Here is a 22,069-nt window from a genome sequence, read left to right as displayed (position 1 = left end):
GGGTTCGAAGAACTCTCGCTAAGGTTATTTTGCAAAAATATTCTGAATGCTTTCCATTTTTCAATTAACCTTAAATTGAGATTTGGGAAGAGATTTGAAAAAAGCTTGTAAGGACTAGGCTGAACAAGATAATTGGAGCATAATGACAATGACCCAAGAGCTCTGTATAGTATACCACACCATTGCTTTGTGTTCTCCGCATACTTCTCAACAGCTCCATTGTCTAATGAGGATAATCACATGAGCTTTGTCATCAAAGGGGACAGGTGTATTAACTATAAATATGTGGGGCAAAAACGACAAAAATTTCCCTCCCTGGCATGGCCAGGTGCATCGTGATGCCAAAGAGGTGCCACCTGAGTTGGTAACATTTAGTACTAACCCAGTAAACATCAGTATATAGGACAATTTGAATGCCATTCTCTGGGAATTATAATGGAGCTACTTAGTTCACTGCCAATTGTGTGTAGAAAAGAAAGATGTGCATTTAAATAACATCTTACCCTGCAGTACTTTGCATACAGTCTTTCACTTTGAAATGCAATAATTGTTTAAAAATTTGAAAATGTGACAACCACTTTGTGCACAGCAAAACCCCATCAATATCTGTGAGGTGAATGAGTAATTTAGTTTTTTTCCTGTCATCGTTGGTTGAGGGAGTAATGTTGACCAGGACATTGAAAAGATCTCACAGTTCCTCTACCTATGGTATCATGGAATCTTTAATACCTGCAATAATCAATAAAAATGGCAAACGGGACTTGGCTTAATATTTCAAACAAAGGATAGCATCTCTGACAACAACAACAACTTGTATTTGTGTAGTACATGTAACAAAGTAAAATGTCCCAAGGTGACAGGAAGATTTTAATGCAAAATTTTACACCAAGCTACAGATGACAAAAAGCTTGAGGTAGATTTTGAGCATCTTAAAGGCGGAGAGAGAGGGAGAGGTTTAGGGCAAGAATACCAAGGCTTTTTGGCAATACCAAATTACAGAGAGGTGTAAACATCATACAGTAGTTATAATGGGGGATTTTAATTACCCATATATAGACTGGGATAGTGGTAGTGTAAGGGGCAGTGAGGGACAAGCGTTCCTAGATTGTGTTCAGGAGAATTTTCTACAGCAGTACGTGTCCAGTCCAACAAGAAAGGATGCACTGCTAGACCTGGTTCTTGGGAATGAGGTGGGCCATGTAGATCAAGTGACAGCAGGGAACATTTAGGGGACAGTGATCATTGTATCTTAAGGTTTAGGAAGATGGTGGAAAATGACATTGGTCAACCCAGAGTAAGAATAATCAACAAGCAGAGAGCAGACTTCAATGGGGCAAGAACAGAGCTGGACTGGTTAGACTGGAGCCAGAGGTTGGCGGGAAAAACAGCTGAACAATGGACTACCTTCAAAGAGGAGATGGTTTGGGCAGTCAAGGTATGTTCCCTGAAAAGGGAAGAGCAGGACAAACAAATCCAGAGCTCCCTAGATGACAAAGGAGATAGAAATGAAGTTAAAGAAGAAAATGTGCTTACGACAGGTGTCAGGTAGCAAATACAGTTGAGAACCAAGCTGAATGCAGAAGGCTCAGAAGGGATGTGAGAGAGCAAATACGAGAAGCAAAGAGAGGTTATGAAAAAGACTGGCAGCTAACAGAAAAGGAAATCCCAAAGTAATCTATAAGCACAACAATAGTAAAAGGGTGATAAAAGGAGGATAGGGCCTATTAGGGACCAAAAAGGGCATTTACACATAGAGGCAAGAGGCATGACTGAGGTGTTAAATAAATACTTTGCATCTGTCTTTACCTATAAGGCAGATGCTACCCAGGCCATGATGACAGAGGAGGAAACTCAGTCACTAGAAGGGTTTAAAATTGATGAGGTGGTATTGGTTAAGCAGTCGGCACTTAAAGTTGATATGGCACTGGCACCAAATGAGATGCATCCAAGAATATTGAAAGAAGTGAGAGTGGAAATTGCAGAGGCACTGGCAATAATCTTTTGAGGTTCCCTGGATTTGGAGGAGGTGCCGGAGGAGTGGAGAATTGCAATCATTACGTCCTTGTTCAAAAAAGATTGTAAAGATCTGCCTTGCAATTACAGACCAGTCAGTTTAACTTAAGTGGTGGGGAAATTTCTAGAAACAATTATTCGGGATGGAATTAATTATCACATGGAAAAATGTGGATTGATTCGGAAGAGTCAGCTTGGATTTGTTAAAGGAAAATCATGTGTAGCTAACTTGCTGGAGTTTTTTGAAGTGTTAGCAGAGATGGTCGATGAGGGCAAGGCCAATGATGTGGTGTATATGGACTTCCAAAAGGCGTTCGATACAGTGCCATACAACAGACTTGTGAGAAAAGTTATAGGTCATGAAATAAAAGGGACATTAGCAACAAAATTGGCTGAGGAATAGGAAATAGAGTAATGGGTATTTTTCAAGCTGGAAGAAAGTTTCTAGTGGAGTTCCCAGGGGTCAGTACTGGGGACCCTTGCTTTTCCTGATATGTATAAATGATCTAGATCTTGGTGTGCAGGGGACAATTTCAAAGTTTGTGGACGACACAAAACTTGGGAGAATTGTAAACTGTGAGGAGGACAGTGTAGAACTTCAGAAGGACATTGACACATTGGTGGAGTGGGCAGATAGGTGGCAGATGAAGTTCAATGCAGAGAAGTGTGAGGCGATACACTTCGGTACAAAGAGCATGGAGAGACAGTATAAAATAAAGGATACTATTCTAAAGGGTTTGCAGGAGCAGAGGGACCTGGGTGTATATGTATGCAAGTCATTAAAGATGGCAGGACAGGTAGAGAGAGCTGTTACTAAAGCATACAGTATTCTAGGCTTCATTAATAGGGGCATAGAGTAAAAGAGCAGGGAAGTTATGATGAACTTATATAAGACACTGGTTAGACCTCAGCTGGAGTATTGTGCACAGTTCTGGGTGCCACACTATAGGAAGGATGTGAACGCATTGGAGAGAGTGCGGAAGAGGTTTACGAGAATGGTTCCAGGGATGAGACACTTCAGTTATGAGGAAAGATTGGAGAAGTTGGGACTGTTTTCCTTGGAGAGGAGAAGGCTAAGAGGAGACTTGATAGAAGTTTTCAAAATCATGAAGGGTCTCGACAGAGTAGATAGGGAGAAACTGTTCCCGCTCATAAACGGATCAAAAACCAGAAGGCATAATTTTAAAGTGTTTTGCAAAAGAAGCAAATGTGAGGTGAGAAAACAGAGAGAAGTTAGGGCTTGGAATGCACTGCCTGGAAGTGTGGTGGAGACAGGTTCAGTTGAGGCATTCAAGAGGGCATTGGATGATTATTTAAATAGAAACAATGTGCAGGGTTACGGGGAAAAGGGAGGAGATTGGCACTAAGTTAAAATGCTCTGAGAGCCAGTGCAGACATGATGGGCCGAACGGCCTCCTAAACCATAAAGATTCTGTGATTTTGTGCTTAGGGCCTAGCCAGCTGAAGGCAGAGCCAACAATGGTGATGCAATTAAAATCGGGGATGCTCAAGGGACCAATATTAGGTGAGTGCAGATATGTGGGGTGGAGGAGATTACAGAAATATGGAGGGGTGTGGCCATTCAAGGATGAGAATGTTGAAAAAGTTGCTTGACTGAGAGCCAATGTCGGTCAGCAAGAACAGGGGGTATGAGTGGCCAAGACTTGGTGCAAGTAAGGACATTGGAAACAAAGTTTTCAATAAGCTCAAGTTTATGGAGATAGGGTGTGGGATGCCAGCCAGGAGTGCATTGGAATAGTCAAGTCTAGAGGTAACAAAGATGTGGGTGAGGGTTTCAGTAGCAAATGAACTGAGGCAGGAGTGGATCTTTTCTGATCTCGCCCCTTCAGGCGTAAACCTTGCTGGGTTGGCCGGTTTTCTTGGGCAGCAGCACAGCCTGGATATTGGGCAGGACCCCACCCTGGGCTATAGTGACTCCTCTCAGCAGCTTGTTGAGCTCCTCGTTGTTGCAGATGGCGAGCTGCAGGTGGCAGGGAATGATGCAGGTTATCTTGTTGTCCCGAGCTCGAGGATCTCAGCTGTCAAGTACTCGAGGATGGCAGCCAGGTAGACGGGGGCTCCAGCCCCAACACGCTTGGCATAGTGACCCTTGCGCAACAGCCAGTGGATACAGCCAATGGGGAACTGGAGACTGGCTCTGGAGGAGCGAGTCTTGGCCTTGGTGAGCCCTATGCCTCCAGTTTTACCACAACAAGATATCTCTTCCCTAGAACAACCTTCTCCGACCGACATCCAGAGCAGAGGCGGACAATGTTACGGAGGTGGAAATAGGCAGTCTTAATGATGGCGCAGAAAAGTAGACGGAAACTCATCCCGGAGCCATATATAGTAGCTAGGTTATTAAAAGTTATTTGAGGGGACCGAAGAAAATAATTTCGGTCTTACAAGGATTTAATTGGAGGAAATTACTGCTCATCCAGTACTGGATGTCAGATAAGCAAGTTGATAATTTAGCGATAGTAAGTCAGTCAAGAGAAGTGTTGGCAAGTTAGAGTTGGATGATGTCAGCACATCTGTGAAAACTGACAATGCAGCACTCTGAGCACTGCACTGGGATTGTCAGTTTATGTTTCCAAACCTTAAAGCTCGGGTTTACAGCCTCTTAGATGCCATCAACTGAGGCAAGTGACACTAATTGATCAGCAACTAATTTCTTTTTACACATTATGCTTCCAATTACTTGTTTCTTTTAAAGCCTGAACAAGGCCAAAAATGTAATATTTCTAACTTGATTATTTCTGAGAGTGTTGATCCTTGGCACTCAAGTTCATGGCTGGAAATGCTCCTGCGATGCTTGCAGTAAACTTATGCTTTTGAGTAGAAATTCACACTAATGCATTGTGATTAATTCACTTGTCGTGTTTTTCCCAACCCTTTAAGGTAAGTGGTTGATGAAAGGTAAAGTAGATTGTACCAAAATAAAGGGTGCAACGTTTTTAAAGGCCTGGAGTGACTCTGGAGCCCCACTCTGGCATGGCAATCTCTGCCGCATTTGCTGCAGAGGAATACAATGGGCTGATAAGATGCATGATTCGCTGACCCCTAATTTCTCTGAGCCCTCTTCTCAGTTAACTGAGCTTTTCGTTTCTGCTCGCCTCTTCCAACGTCCTTCCAAACAGTGTCCAGAGGTCACAGCTGTCAGCAACTGTCTCCCAGTTGTCAGCATCAATGGCCATCATCTTCATAGCTCACTTGCAGATGTTCTTGTAACAGAGGTATGGACTCCCAGAAGGTCATGACCCAGTGGCCATCATCCATCCAACGAATGTGGTCAAAGCTACGCTGACATCATTGGCTTAGCAATGAATGTATGCTGATGGAATTAGCACACTCCAGGACCTCTAAGTTGGTGACCTTGTCCTGCCAAGAGATGCCGAGGATACGTCTTGAGACAGAGAAGGAGGAAACTGATTATCTTTTTCTCCTGCTTAGAATATGTTGTCCAGGTCTCACCAATGTAGAGGAGTACACTGAGGATGCAGGTTCAGTAGACTCATATTTTGGTGTTCTCTGTCAGGTTGCTGTTGTTCCACACTCTCTAACTCAGCTTTGATGTAACGGCTGCAGCTTTTGCTGTGTTGATTTCAACATCAATTTTCTCCAGCAGCTTAAATAGACCGCCTCTGCTCACATCGTCGAACGCCTGTGTGGGATTGATTAAGACAATATATGTAGTGGTCGCCATTATTCACAGCACTTCTCTTACAGCTGACAGACTAAGAACTTCATGTCAGTCGTAGATTTTTGAGTTCTGAACCACACTTGGATTAGGGGCATATGCGTTCAGCCACGATCTGCATTCTGACAAGGACAATACGGGCAAATACTTTTCCCACTATTCTCAGCAGGGAGATGTCTTGATAGTTGTTGCAATGGCTGCAGTTACCCTTGTTCTTGTGCAGGGTCATAATCTTTGCGACATATCCTGGGCACTGCCCCCTCCCTCCAGCAGCGACATAGAAATTCATGCAGATGTTGCTGGAGTGTGCCGTTTATATTGACGATCTAATCGTTTTCAGTCAGACGTGGGAGGAGCATTTACAGCATCTGGAAGAATGATTTACTCAACTACAAGAATCTAATTTGGTGATGAAGTTGGCTAAAAGTGAATTTGCAAAAGCGCAAGATATGTATCTAGGCTATGCCATTGGACGTGGTAAGGTGGCTCCAAGAGATGCGAAAGTCAAGGCTATTGTGGATTTCCCAGTGCCTACAACAAAACGAGAGTTTTGAGATTTCTGTGCATGATTAGGTTTTACTGGAAATTTGTACCAAATTGTAGCCAAGTGCTTGCTCCACTGACTGAACTATTAAAAAAGAACTAGAAGTTTCAATGGACACTGGAGTGTCAGAAGTTACTCAATAGTTTGAAAACTGTATTAACTACCTCACCAGTGTTGGCAGTACCCAATTATGCTAAACAATTCAAATTGGCCATTGACACAAGCGACATAGGCATTGGGGCTGTACTGTTACAAGATGACGACACTGGAATTGAATAACTGATCGGATATTTTTCACGGAAGCTGAATGTACAACAGAGAAGATATTCAACAATTGAAAAAGAGACTTTGAGTTTGGTGTTAGCATTGCAGCATTTTGAAATTTATGTTGCAAACAATCAGAAATAATTGTTTATATAGACAATAATCCTTTGAAGTTTTTTGAACACATTTTGAGACAAAAGTGCAAGCCTTTTCAGATGGAGTCTATTATTACAACCATTTAATCTACAGATTACACATATTTCTGGAAGAGAAAATCTGTTCACGGATACATTATCAAGAGTTTGAAGCTTAAAGGAAAATTGGACATTTTTAAAACCCTGGATACTGAACTGGGGTGATTTCTGTTGATACCAAGGGCTTGTGTATACATATTGCTGTGTTAATGCATTCATCTGGTAATGTAATAATTATTGCAGATAGTGTGAGATGGGTTATTAAAATGAAGCCGTCTTTTAGAATTATGACGGTTCATTTTTCGATAGGGAGGGGGATGTCATGAAGCTGTTAATGTATATAATATTATTGGAAAATATTTTTCTTTTAAAATAGAGGTTTAGCCTGTGAGTGTGTCGTAATTGGATTAAAGCCAGCTTGTCTGGGTGCTTTGATGTGTAGTAGTTTTGAGATGTAAGAGAGGTGGAGTGCATTTGCATTTTTTGAATAGAGCATTCAGGAAGTGGGGCAAAATCTGGTATCTAACTAGCAGAGACCAAGCAATGTTTATGTTACTAATAAAATTGGTACTATGAAAGGAGTTTTATTATTAGAAGAGGTGAAGTTCAAAGAGGCTAGTGATACAATGAGAATTTACATTCAATGAGGATTTACATTCAATGAGCTGTGCTAGGTATAACTTCAGTTTTCATGTGTGCAGAGCAGAGGCAATGTAAGATCAAAGTAGCAGTAAGCCTACAAAATATAATATCCCCATTTCTATTTACCTATGGTTATATTAACCTATGGAACTGCTGCAAAATGCAAACATGTCTCTTGTCGCCTCTGACTCCCCTTTGATATTCAAACAAACTCACCACATCCAAAAATGCAAATGCTAGATTTAACCTATTCACTTCTACCTCAAACCTAACACCCCTATTCTTTTCATGTTTTACACCCTCCAGACAACCTGTCTCCTATTACTTTCTTCCCAGCTTAATTAAATCATACACAGACGCACATAGCCTTTTCACAGAATAATACAATATTCCCCAAAAATATTTTAAATCAATTTCTCAAGAATAGACAGGGTAAATGGTGAGAAACTTTTCCCACTCAAGAAAGCATCAAGAACTAGAGGGCACAGGTTCAAAATAATTGGCAAAAGGAGTAAAACTGATATGAGGAAAAGTTTTTTTCACCCGAAAGGTGGTTAGAGTCTGGAACGAACTTCTTGAGAAGGTGGTGGAGGCAGTTTCGATCGAGGTATTCAAAAAGGAATCAGATTGCTATCTGAAAAGAGAGAATGCACAATGTTACAGGAATAAGGCAGGGGCGTGAGACAAGGTAAAATGCCCTTTCAGAGAGTCAGTGCAGACTCGATGGTCCGATTGGCCTCCTTCTGCACTGTAATGATTCTATGATCGATTTTTCTTAGGTATCAAGGATTATGGAGTTGAGGTCTGGCTCTGCAAGTGATTGACGGGCAGGCTTATGGCACTGAATGATTTCTGATCTTTTTTTCCTGAAATCTGATGTTAGATCTTGGTTCTTTGATAGGAACTGGTCTCCTGGGATGGATGATTGTGCAATTTGTTTTGCATATTTGTTAGACCTTTAACTCGGGTAGGAAGATTAACATGTCTCTAAAGCCGAAGGTGTTACAATCCACACTAATTTGCTAAGCAAATTTATACCAGATTGATTTGAAGTTCATTACTGTGTTAGGTCAGAATATTCAAATCACAGCTCGCTACAAAAAAGGCTTCTGTTTGTAATACTTAGCAGAAAGTGAATGGAATCATGGAATTCAGAATTGTCCCTAGCTATTTCCTATCTGGAATTGATTTCTAAAAATAGAAATAGCGTTGACAATATTTTGTGAAAGACAAGACTCGAATGGAACTATGTATAGCATCTGTAGCTATTGATTTAGTGTAGAACCTGTCCTTTTTGAATGGGTAAGCTATATACGTCAGTGGTTGTGTACTCTTTTACTTAGATGTCTATGGCTTTGTTTTTTGATCTTGTTGCTGCTTGCGTCAATGATGTGTATCATTGCTTATGTGATGTCAAGGGTGAGTGTTCAGTTCCAGAAACATGCAGTTAACCTAATTTACTGCAGTAAATTCTAAACAACATTTCCTCCTGGGGATAACAAGGAAAAAGTAAATCATAGCTTTTCACATTAGGCTAATGCTAGTCATAGAGGCGTGCTTGATCTGTCCTATCTGCAGGGATCATGAGGACAGTTCCAGACAATAAATAGAAGTACTTCGCAGTTTATTGTTTGTATTGGATTAAGAATTGATTTTTTAAGTGTTTCATAGAAGTGTTTATAGGTATTCTTTAAGAAATAGCTTGTATTTCATAAGATCATAAGAAATAAGAGCAGGAGTAGGCCATTCAGCCCCTCCCACCAGCTCTGCCATTTAATAAGATTATGCTGATCTGATTGTGACCTGAGCTCCACTTTCCTGCCTGCCCCCCATAATCCTAGATTCCCTTGCCGATTAAAAATCTAGCTCTGCCTTGAATGTATTTAATAACCCAGCCTCCACTGCTCTCTGTGAAAGAGAATTCCAAAGACTTAAGACACTCTTGAGAGGGGAAAAAAATTCTCCTCATCTTGGTCTTAAATGGGAAACCGCTTATTTTTAAAACATACCCTAGTTCTAGACTTCCCCACAAGGGGAAACATCTTCCCAGCATCCACCCTGTCAAGTCCCTTCAAAATCTTTTATGTTTCGCTTAGATCATCTTTCATTCTTCTAAACTCCAATGAGTATAAGTCTAACCTGCTCAACCTTTCCTCATAAGACAACTTCTTCATCCCAGAAATCAGCCACTAATTACAGCTTTCCAACCCAAAAATTATCCACTTATTCCAACTCTCCACTTCCTGTTAGCTAACTCCATTGATTCTAACATGTTACCCCTAATATCATAAGCTCTTATTTTGTAAAGTTTTCTGAGGCACCTTATTGAATCTCTTTTGGAAATCCAACATCTACTGGCTCACCATTGTCCACCTTGCTTGTTACTTCCTGAGAAAACTCTTTGTTATAAAATAAATCAGTCAAACCTTTTCACAAAACCATGTTGACTCTGCTCGATTGTAATACGATTTTATAAATGACCTGCTATTACCACCTTAATAATGAATTCAAGCATTTTCCCCACAACTGGCCTATAATTTCCTGCTTTCTGTCTCCTTTCTTGAAAAGAAGTGCTACATTTGCAGTTTTCCAATTGCTGGAACCTTTCCAGAATTCAGGGAATTTTGGAAGATTACAGCCAATGCATCAACTGTCCCTGTAGCCACCTTCAACAACATAAGATGCAAGCCATCAGGTTTAGGGAACTTGTCAGCCTTTAGTCCCAGTAGTTTTATCAGTATCTTCTCCCCAGTGAATATGATTGTTTTAAATTCCCCCCTCTGTATACCCTCTTGATTTCCAACTACTCTTGGGATATTTCTTATGTCTTCTACAGTGAAAACTGATATAAAATACCTGTTCAATGCTCCTGCCATTTCCTTTTTCCCATTATTAATTCCCTCATCTCACCCCCTAAGAGACCAATGTTCACTTTGGCTACTCTTTTCCTTTTTATATACTTATAGACAATCTTAATATCTGTTTAATTATTACTAGTCAGCTTTCTTTCTCTCATTCTTCCTCATTATTTTTAATCATTCTTTGCTGATTTCTAAATTTTCTCAACCTTCTGACCAACGCTAATCTTCGCAGTATTGTGTGCAATTTCTTCAATTTGATACTACCCTTAACTTCCTTACTTAGCAATGGATGGTGCTTCCTACTCAGTCTTTCTTTCTCTGTCCTTCGTTAGTTCTGTGTTATGCTTTTTGTTTTAGAAAAAAACATATTTCTGCAAACACTGATTCTCAAAAATGAAAACTTATTGCTCAATATTGTTAATTATCCCAGGAAGTGAAAAAAATTCTAAATAAATGTGAAGTGTAAATCTGGCAATTCATAAGTTAGACAGTTTTTAAGAAAGTGAATTATTTGATAGTCTAAGAAAGATAACCAATTTCTAAAAACTTGATCCAGTGCAAAAACAAAATGCTAAATTATCTGTAAGTATATTAGATGTTTTGCTGATTTGGCCTCTTCCGCAATTGAAATATTAAATGTACATCACAGTGTTACAGCTTCTTTATTGAAGCAAAGATTTTTAAAAAAGGAAAACATACGAACATAAGAAATAAGAACTGAGGCAAGTTTGGCCCTTTGTGCCTACCCTGCTTTTCAGTAAAATCATTGCTGATCATCTGCCTCAATGCCACCTTCCTGTACTATCCCTGTATCCCTTAATACCCTTAGTATCCAACATCTGTCGACCTCTGTCTTGAATATACTCAACAACTGAATAAGCGGAGTTCTCAGGGTAGAAAGTTCAAAGATTAATAACCCTTTGAGTGAAGAAATTTCTTCTCATCTTAATTCTAGATGACCAACCCCTTATTCTGAGACTGTGTCCCTGTGTTCTAGATTCCCTAGACAGGGGAAATATTTTCTCAGCGTCTATCCTGTAAAGCCCCTTAAAAATTTTGTTTCAATTAGAGCACTTCTCATTCTTCCAAACTCCAAGAAACATGTCTCCTCAGAGGACAATCTCCTCATCCCAGAATCCAGTGAACCTTAAGTGTTTTCCCTCCAGAGCAAGAATGTCCTTCCTTCATCAATGTCCTGCACAATTGTAGTAAGACTCCTTTACATCACTTTGTAACAAAACCTTTGACTTTCTAATTGCCTGCTGTACCTGCATATTAACTTTGTGATTCATGTACAAGGACACCTAAGACCCCTGAATGCACACCTTTTCCAGTCTCTCACCATTCAAAAAATATTCTGCTTTTTTTGTTTTTCCAACCAAAGATGATAACATCACATTTCATCACATCTGTCATGTTCTTGCCCACTCAGCCAACTGTCTTTATTCCTCAGCAGCCTCTTTGTGTCCTCCTCACCACTTATTTTCCCATCTAACTTTGTATTGGATACGTTACACTCATTTCTCTTATTTAAGTAATTAATATACTTTTAAAAAAGCTGATGCCAAGTACTGATCCTTGCAGTGTACCCCTCTAGTTACGGCCTGCCAACTGGAAAATGTCCTGTTTATTCCTACGCCATTTTCTGTTCATTAAACAATCCTCAATCGATGTTAATATATTACATCAATCCCACGAGTCATCATTTTATGTATTGACTTTGTGTGACACCTTATTGAGTGCTTTTTGAAAACCCAACTGCACTACAACCACTGGTTTCCCCTTATGTCCTAAATTACATCCTCAAAAAGCTCTTAACAGATTTGATAAAGTTGCTCAGTTCACCTCACTGTTCTTCTTGGCAATTGGAGAAAGACCTGTTGCAACATCTGACTGATTCAAAAAGAGGTAATTCGAGTCATGGAAATGTTACTGTACAGGAGGCAGCCATTCAGCCCATTAAGCCCATGCCAGCTTTCTGCAAGAGCAATTCAGTTAGTCCCATTCTCCTGCCCTTTCTAAGTAGCCCTGTAATTTAGGAAGCCTCAGTTGAATCTGCATCCACTACCCTTTCTGGCAGTGCATTCCAGGTTATTATAACTCAGTGAGTCAACCTCTTTGTTACCACTTTGTACGCTTCTAGTAAAACAAAAATATCCTGCTCCCTTCTGTTACTTTACCAATAGAAAACACAAGGTAATAAATTGAGAAAGCTTGTTCTTTCAGACAATAGTTGATGGGACATCACAATGTTATGTTTCAGGTCCTTGGTTGTCTTATTTATATACTGAAGAGAATACTCATTGCTAACAAAAAAGTTGATGGCACTAAGCTAAGATAGCAAGGAGGATCAATGCAATAGTGTCCAGAATGATCAGGATAAAGTAACTCGATGAGTTACGAAATGCAAAATGGATTTTCGGGAAAAAAACATAGTATTGCCTTTTCTGCAGCAGTTTGGTACAACTGAGCGGCTTGCTAGGCCATTTCAGAGAGCAGTTAAGAGTCATTCGCATTGCTGTGGGTCTGGAGCCATATGTAGGGGGAGGGGGGGGTCGATGGCGTGTGGGGTGTTGTATCATGGGATGGGAAGGTGAAGGATGGAGAGGCCGTCACCTTCCTGACTCCTCAACCCCCCGCACTCCCCCCCCACCCACACCCGCCAACCCCTCCCAACCCCCCAAATTATGCCTGGTGATGCTGCCGGCCTCCGATTGGCCAATGGCTCTGAGGGGGGAAATTCCCCCTGAAGGCACACCCTGTTGCCAACCAGATAAATGCCTGATTACCATTAAATCAGGAGGCTGGAATGGCCATGCTGGGCTGCCATCAGCTCTTTATGGGCAGACATGCCCTCTGCCACAACAATTAAATTCCACCCAAAATCTCTCTTTAAGATACCGCTGATAAGCTGCCAGTGTGTCATCAACATCTTGTGTGTTTGTTTATAATACCCTTCATGACTGTTCATTAGTTCTGTGCCCCAATGCTCAAATGCAGTTCTACATTCAAAAGGAAATGGAAAAATAATCTAATTTTTGACAAAATGCCACATTGCTATTTTATCCATGTATTTGTTGGCCTTTTACTGATAATCTCCTTTTAATTAATTTTTCGATGAATTGTCTTAAAACTGTCAAGTGTTATAGTGAGTAGCAACTTCTTTTCTTACCTGACTTGTAATTTTCTTACCTACCTAAATTTTTTCCTAACGTTCAGTGACAGATTCTTCAAATCAAAGACAATCTTCTGGCATAGGATATCAGATATAGATGCAAGGGAATCTGAATCTATGCATTCTAACCATGCTGTGGTTTGCTTTTCAAGCTGTCTCTCAATCCCAAGATCTGCATTCTACCACCGTAATACTGCCTAATTCTGTAAATAGGCCTTTACCTTCTATATCAAAGGTTGTTGACTGGTATCAAACATCAGTCTCTTGTTTTCCGTAAGACTTAACAGAAACTTCCAAGCGCTGACAGATATTCTGCACCAACGTTCATTGTAAAAACAGCTGATTTGAGCATGAAATTTCAGACATCTTGAGGTCTCTGCTATTACTTTGCTGCCTTCAAGCTTCTATTTAAAATGTGTTCTTATATGGCTTAGTAATTTTAATTTTGAAAAAAAGCTCATTCATGTAATTTACAAATAGCTATACTCTAGTTGCACACAGAGGATTTTGTATTGTAAGCATAGAATCTGTACTGTAACACCAATATATTGGCTGCCTTGTTTATTTGGTTTTACTTTCTACAAACTATGCATAGCAGCAATGTACCTGAAATTCTTTGGCAATTGGGTGCAGCAGTAATCATGTGACATGGCAGATTGATTGCTGGCTGTAATTGAACAAGCTTTTGGTCCAATAAACTGCTGCCAAGTCACCACAATGGAGAGCTGCTCACGTACATAATCACCATTCGATAGTGCCACATTTCCTGCATTTTATTTACAGTGGAATTACAAAAATGGATGGTAAGACCCTTATAAAAACCTGTTCTTTTCATTTATAGGGTAGAATATTTAAACATAAAGCAGCAATAGCTTGCAGTGTAGTGTAGAAATTAGATTGTCGTGGTTTATCAAGTTGTGCAGCAGAATCTAGTAGGCCAGTTTTTCTAGATCAAACAAATAACTAATGTACCCCAAGGGCTTTCTCTCTCTCTTGAGCTGGTGTATCAGAACATTGATTTAACAACATTGGCAGGTGAGACAGAAAAAAAAACACATTTGTGCAGCACAGTAAGGTATGGTATCAGACAGTTACAAATTGTGGATGTTAGTCAGAAAATTTAATTCTGTGATGTATCAATTACTTTTTAAAGCCACTGGCGAGTTTCAAACTTTTGGCAAAGCAGATGAGCACACAAAGCTGAGCCAGTTGATTAAAAGCAAAGTGCTCACATAATTAAATCAGAGCAGTTACATCTCACTCCTTTCAAGTGAGACATGCATTTTAAATAAAATTGTAGTCTGTTTGATATATTTCATTCTGTAAAAGAAATACAACTCCATGTGGTTTAACAGACTTGCAATTTTTCTCACTTTGAATTTAAATCTTACTCTGAGTTTAAACCTTACTCTGAGTTTAAACCTTACTACTTGAGGCTAGAACATTTAACCTAGGCCTGCCACTTTCAGTGTAGCACTGAGAGGGTGCTAACGGGTTAGGAATGGTGCCTTTTGGATGATGTAAAACATTCCAAAATTCCAAGTTTATTGGACTAAAAGCTTGTTCAGCAATCAATCTGCCCTGTCACATGATTACTGCTGCACCCAATTGCAAAAGAAGTTCAGGTACATTACTGCTGTGCATAGTTTATAGAAAGTAAAACCAAATAAACAAGGCAGCCAATATATTGGTGTTACTGTACAAATTCTATGTTTACAATACAAAACCCTTTTGGAAAAGACCACTTTTTGGAAAAGAACATGGTGTATTGGCCAAGATCCCTCCTTCAGTATTGTTAAAACAGATTAATTGGCCATTTCTCTAATTTGCAGTTTGTGCAATTTTGCTAAGGCATTTTGGCTGCTATGTCTGCCAGCAAACAAGTGACTACATTTCAAAAGTAATCTGAGAAGTCCTAAGAACATGAAAGGTGCTCTACAGATGCAAGTTTGATCATTCTAGCTTTTTCTCAATTCTGACAACTGAGTTATATCTGTTGGTCACCTGTATGAATTGTTCACAGCAACATAAAATACTGTATATTCGAAGTGTCTGCAGTTTTATTTCTGTGGACCACATAGTGTACCATGGAGGCTTCTAGGGATTTCATATAACTTTTTGAAACTCGTTAAAATCAATTTGGCAATTTGAAGGTGGCAAGATGAGTTGGGAAGGCATTTTAAAAGGGTATACAGGATTCTTGAATTTATACACAGGGGTAAAGAGTACAAAAACAAGTAAGCTATGCTAAACCTTTACAAAACAGCATTAGACCCCAGCAAGAGAATTATGGCCACTTCTGGGCACCACACTTTGGGAAGGATGACAAAATGCCTGAGAGGGGCGCTACTGAGGAAATTTACTGGAATGGCACCAGGGCAAAACCTTAGTTACATAGAGAGACTCAAGAAACTGGGATTGTTTTGTTTAGAGCAGAGGAGATTAAGGGGAGATCTGATAGAGGTGCTCAAAATCATAAAACGTTTTGATCAAATAAATAAGGAGAAACGTTATGGTGGCAAAAGAGTCAGTAACCAGAAGGTAATTTAAGGTGATTGGCAAAAGAACCAGAGACAACATGAAGAAACCATTTTTTACACAATGAGTTGCTAAGATCTGGAATACACAGCCTGACAGGGTGGTGGAATCAGGTTCGATAATAGCTTTCTAAAGGAAATTGGAAAAATACTTGGAAGTGGAATAAAAATGCAGGGACAGAAAAGAGCAGGGGAGTGGGTCTAATTGGATAGCTCTTTCACAGAGGCAGCACAGAACGATTGACTGAATCACCTTCTGTGCTGTTTCATTTGATGATTCGATAACTCAAGCAGCTGATACTATTAGATCTTGACATTCTGATATAGGATTTGTTGACCAGTGAAGCAGCAGCAAATAAATCACCTGTTGCACTTTTGGGTTTCACCTTTCATAGATACTTTTTTTTGCTTCTGTGTTTCAGATTAATCTCATTGCTAAATCCAAGATCCCTATATCCCAAAATGGATTAGCACTTGCCCTGATATCTTGGTACAGCTTTAATATGTCTCAATTATGAACAGTGGAACTTTTTAGACAGTTTCAGCTATTTATTCTGTGCCTTGGTTGCATTTGCTTTGTCTGTAGAAGGCAGTGGAAAAGCACTAGACTGGACTTTGTCTTGGATGTTGACTGCAGAATATTTTTTCTATATAATGGTACAACAAACAAATAGGAGCACAAAACAGTAGTTAGAAAAGCCAACTCCTTGTATATATTTTTTTAAAGTTCTCAACTCCTGTGCTAAAATAAGATTCAAGTAGTTCCAACTTAGCGGTCCTTTTCTTTTTCCAACCATCTGTTGAAGCCTCTGACTTGTCTAACTCCCTTGAATGCTCCAGGTAGATTATCTGACTTGAAAAAGAATGACTGACAAATGACTTCAAAACGGTGACCAAACTGAAGCAGAATTGAATTGTATCTTAGATTCAAAATAGCTGTAATTTATTTAAAAATTTAAAACGCAAACATTTAGGTAATTCTTAATGGCTTGGCTCTCCACTTAGACACCTGACTTCAGATAAACCAATTAACGGTTGCAGTTATGTATCAGCTCAAGTGGTACATGATTTCTGAGTGTGAAACAGGCTTATACAGGTACTGAACCCCTTATCCCATGTCCCAAAATCCAAGAGGACCTGAAAACTTTCTACATACGGGGTAGCAGTTTGAATAAAACCCTTTATTCTTTATTTTTCATACTTATTTTATGTATTATAAGTACATACTTGGCCTAGGACCCAAATTCCGTAAAATCCCCAAATCCAGCACACATCCAGTCCTGAGCTTCCTGAACACGGGGTCCGGTACCCGTAACCCTTAAATTAGCATGCCAGAATTGATGCTAAGCTAAATATTGGACACATTGCTTCATTGTTATTACACAGCCCATCACAAAACTAAATGCCCCAAAAAATGCAAACAGGGTAAACTTGCTTTAAGAAATAGGAACTTATGTTTTGAGGGCTGGATTATCAGGGTTCTGCAACCACCACAGCTTGGACATCTCTGCTGTGCACTGCCAGTGCAGGAAATAAAAACAAGACTCTAAAGTTTTACCACATTAGGAATGATGAATTGGTATTGGAATGTATTTCACTTCAGCTTTCTGCGCTGCAGAAAAGTAACATATGGTGGTAAACAATTCACCACAGATATACCTGTTAGAACAATGAGACTGGGCATTTCCTTACAGTAGTGAAAGTGAAATCAATGGTTATTCAACTAGCTACCATCGTTAACCTGCTAGAGTCTAGCTCACAAATAACACAGATCTGTGGTTACAAGTTGCCCCCATCTGCCTTCGTTGGGAAAGCTATTTCCACAATTCGACCAAGGGATGAAAAAGAAAATTGACTCGAATGAAGAGAAAACACCACTGGCAGAAAAGGATAAGACTACTCCTGATATTAAGTAGCCTACCGAGTCTCATTATCAAGGCCTGCTTGTAAATAATGACTGGTTAGGAAAGGTAAGAAAGAGAGAACACCAATAGGAATATACCTGGGAGAAGTCAATGACTTCAGAGGAGAAAGGAAAGGAAAAAAAATTGGCTAAAGTCAATTTTGGCCAGTGAGCACAAAGCAAGAGTGAATGAGCCTTGGTGTGGGATAGGATACCTCCAGGTTAGAGGTAACAAAAGTGTGAGTAAGAGCTTTGGCAATAGCAGGGCTGAAGCAAAGACCATGATGTACAATGTTATGGAAGCCAAATAGGATGCCAAGGTTGCAAACAATCTATAAGTAAATTTATGTTCATAAATATTCACTAGTAAATCCAACACAGTATTTAGGAGAAACTACACAAGTGTTGAAAATATGGAACTTGTTACCACATGGAGCGATTGAGACAAGCAAGGTATGCATCTAAGGGGAAAATTGATAAGTGCATGATGGAGAAAGGAATAGAAGATACATTGGTAGGTTGAAATGAAGTATGTGTTACGACCGGTCCCTGGGCAAGGTTCCCCCAAATTGTTATGCTCCTGGGTGAGGAGGGATGAACTGGCTCCCCTTCTTTATGAAACCCCCTCAGTTGGTTGCAACAAAATTAATTTAAAAAGGATCCCTTCCCTTGTGGATACCTTTTCCCAGTCCAAATGTATTTATGTTTTAAAAGGAGCCAATTTAACCAGGCTTTCTTGAGTTAAAGAAAGAGTGAGTTTATTAGAACAAAGAACAAAGAAAAATACAGCACAGGAACAGGCCCTTTGGCCCTCCAAGCCTGCGCCGATCATATTGCCCGTCAACTAAAACATTTTGCACTTCCGGGGTCCGTATCCCTCTATTCCCATCCTATTCATGTACTTGTCAAGCTGCCTCTTAAACACCACTATTGTACCTGCTTCCACCACCTCCTCTGGCAGTGAATTCCAGACACTCACTACCCTCTGCATAAAAAACCTGCCCCGCACATCTCCTCTATAGTTTTCTCCTCTCACCTTAAATTTATGTCCCCTAGTAATTGACTCTTCCACCCGGGGAAAAAGCTTCTGACTATCTACTCTGTCCATGCCACTCATAATTTTGTAGACTTCTATCAAGTCGCCCCTCAATCTCCGTCGCTCTAGTGAGAACAATTAGTTACTAAAATGTGAGAAAAATAATAAAAGCACGACACACATACACACAGATCACAAATGAGAAGCGAGTCCAGAAATAAAAATGAAGAAGATATACAAATCAGTCTTTGGTTGGTCCGTGAGGTGTAGATGATGAAATGTTGAGGCCGTTAAGTTGGATGACTCTGGTAGAGGTGACTTTGGACAGTTAAGCATTTGGTTTGGAGATTCTTGGTTCAGCAAGTTAGCAGAAAGGAGTTGCCTTTTTCCTTTTCGACTGTGGCTTTGCTGACTTGTGACTTGCTTCCAACAATCTGAGAGAGATTTTCTTACCTGCAACATGTTCTTTAGAGCATATCCTTGCACACCAGGCCTGGAACACCAAAGCTAGCACAACAACCTAGGGTTGCAGTTGGCTTTTTAACCCCTTTTCTTGTGTATTCCTGGAAGGGAAGAAAGAAACATGTCTTGCGCCAAGATCTGCTTTCTTTTTGACTCACATCATGTCCACAGCCTAGGATATAACTCAGGAAATGGTAATCAGCCTTCGTTATTTCTGCAACAACATGAGATTACAGTTCAGTTTTTGCATTGCATCTTTTCCTTTGAAGGGTCTCTGTCTGAACTAGGCCTTGACATATTTTAGGTGTGACATTCCTTTCTCTGGACTAGTTGGTCAAGTGTAATCCACATAGGAATTTTCCAACAAGTGGTTACTTTACAGCCTCAGCCAGCTTTTGCTTATAGGCCCTTTTAAAAAAAAAGCTTGCCTTACTTAAAAGTTCGCAATGTCTGTAAGTAATTCTGGGCTATGATCAGTAATCATGACAGGTGGAAGGAAGTTTGTGTGGAATATAATCCCTTTTTCTGAGGAGCTGAGGGTGGTGATAGAGCAGTAAAACTGGATGTTGTCAGGTACATGTGGACCCAAACCCCATGCCTTTGGATGATGTCACCAAGGGTAATATGTCGATGAAGCTAAGGACACCTCCTTAGGGAACTTCAGAGGTAATGATGTGCTGTTCCTCCAGTTCCAGTTGTTCCTCCTCTCATCTTCTGACTAGGCACTTTACAGCCTCCCGGGCTGAATATTGAATTCAACAACTTTAGATCTTAAACTCCCCCTCCCCCCATCCCCACCCCGTTTCTCCCCCTCCCTTTTTTTTTCCAATAATTTATATAGATTCTTCTTTTCCCACCTATTTCCATTATTTTTAAATCTAAAACTAAAACTTTGTTAGTCTTTCCACCCCACCCCCACTAGAGTTGTACCTTGTGTGTCCTGCCTTCCATTCTTAATTAGCACTTTTCTTAGATAATATCACCACCTTCAACACCTCTTTGATCCTTTTGTCTGTGACATCTTTTGATTATCTGCTCCTATCACTGCTTGCTTATCCCCACAATCACCACACCCTCAACTTCTCTCTTCCCCCCCGCCCCCCCCACCTTAAACCAGCTTATATTTCACCTCTCTCCTAACTATACTCAGTTCTGCCGAAGGGTCATGAGGACTCGAAACGTTAACTGATTTCTTCTCCACTGATGCTGCCAGACCTGCTGAGTTTTTCCAGGTAATTCTGTTTTTGTTTTAGATTCAAAATTGAGTTGCGGAAAGGTGGACATGGATTTTGTATGATACCATTTGCTAGCAGTGCTGTTCACGAGTGATTTCTCACATTACATAACCAGCAGGTTTATAGTAATTACCAAGTTTATATACTTTCCAGAAGGTTCTAAAACAGCTGTAAGGTGCACTTTGAAACTACATTTCATTCTATTGAAATATTTGACAGAGTTCTGAAATTAATGTGTTCCCTTTACAGGCCCTGCTCAGGTTCCAATGGTGTCTCCAAATGGTTCAGTGCCTCCTATTTATGTGCCTCCAGGATATGTGTCACAGGTAAACAAACGCATTTCGAATTTCAATAAAAATAACAATTGTTTTGAAAAAAAATGTGTATTACAATATTCCAAATACTTAATTTAATTGAAATTGCACTATAGCTGAATAGGATATTTAGCTGGCAAAACTTGTTGGTATTTTCTGGTATAGAAAATAAAATGTATTTATGCCATCACATTGTACTGCAGAAGTATAGCAAATGAAAAGTGCTTGTTTAAAGCTATGTAATTTGTAAAATTTCCATCCACGGCTACATGTAAAAATTTCCTTACACGTCTTAATGGGCTCCATCCTGTGCTCAAATTCACCTTTGAAATGGAGCATTCAAGTGAGCTCCCTTTCCTCGACGTGCTAGTTGAGACATCTGCCAATGGGTTCTCTACTACTATCTACTGCAAGCCTACCTCCTCTGGTTAACATACATTTTGGGATTTTTACAGTTCCACATGATATACGATTGGCCTTATTGGCAACCTCATAAATAGGGCCCCAGCCATTTGCTCATGGTGCAATCTTGATGCTGAAATAGGGTAATCAAAGCCATCCTGCGGGATAATGGCTACCCTGATCAGGTCATTCCTCGCTGTATATTGCGCAAACACATGAATGGGCCCAGGGCTGTCACCTTTGGTCCTGAAAAATGCCCAGTCTATCTCAGATTACCCCGGAAGGGTTATGTGTATCAAAAATTTGAGCAACAGGTGAAGCTAGCCATTTCATATGGAGCCTATGCAATAGCAACACAAGTGGTATTCTCCACTAACAGGACGCTGCCATCAAGCCAAAAAGACATTCTGCCTATTGCACAAATGAGTAATGTGGTTTATGAATTTCAGAGCTGGTGTGAGGCCAGGTATGTAGGCCGTACATCCAACGACTGGTGGATCATACCAAACAGCACGTCCCTTTGGCTGTCCGCACCAGGCAAATTACTGAGCGTAGCCAACCAGCCCATGCTTGCGAAATTCAGAAGTGTTCAACATTATATGTTAAACAATCCTGATTGTGTTAAGAATTTCACTGACAACTAATTTAAGATTTTTCAGTTGGGCTCACAATGAGGCTCGTAGCAACATATATTCATACACAGGGCTCTGTCCTTTGCAGACAGAAGGAGCATGTCCATGCATTACACCTTTTTAACTAAGCAAAAGAATGGGGGACACCCATTCCC

General features: G+C 40.1%; 1 protein-coding gene across 3 annotated transcripts in view; it reads left to right on the top strand.

The window, feature by feature from the left end:
- The window catches only part of fndc3a (fibronectin type III domain containing 3A), a 206,763-nt gene that overhangs the window by 72,145 nt on the left and 112,549 nt on the right, over positions 1-22,069 (top strand). For 2 of the 3 annotated variants that reach the window (XM_078559450.1, XM_078559449.1), the window contains exon 3: positions 20,816-20,892. In XM_078559450.1, the coding sequence (XP_078415576.1) occupies positions 20,816-20,892 (77 nt within the window). Of the gene's footprint in view, positions 1-14,119; positions 14,197-20,815; positions 20,893-22,069 lie in introns of those variants that run through there. The other variant, XM_078559452.1, reaches the window with a different exon arrangement.

The sequence above is a fragment of the Cetorhinus maximus genome, chromosome 16 (genome assembly GCF_964194155.1).
Source record: "Cetorhinus maximus chromosome 16, sCetMax3.hap1.1, whole genome shotgun sequence".
Lineage (NCBI taxonomy): Eukaryota > Metazoa > Chordata > Chondrichthyes > Lamniformes > Cetorhinidae > Cetorhinus > Cetorhinus maximus.
The sequence above is the reverse complement of the archived record's forward strand: the minus strand, read 5'-3'. Positions and strand labels throughout refer to the sequence as shown.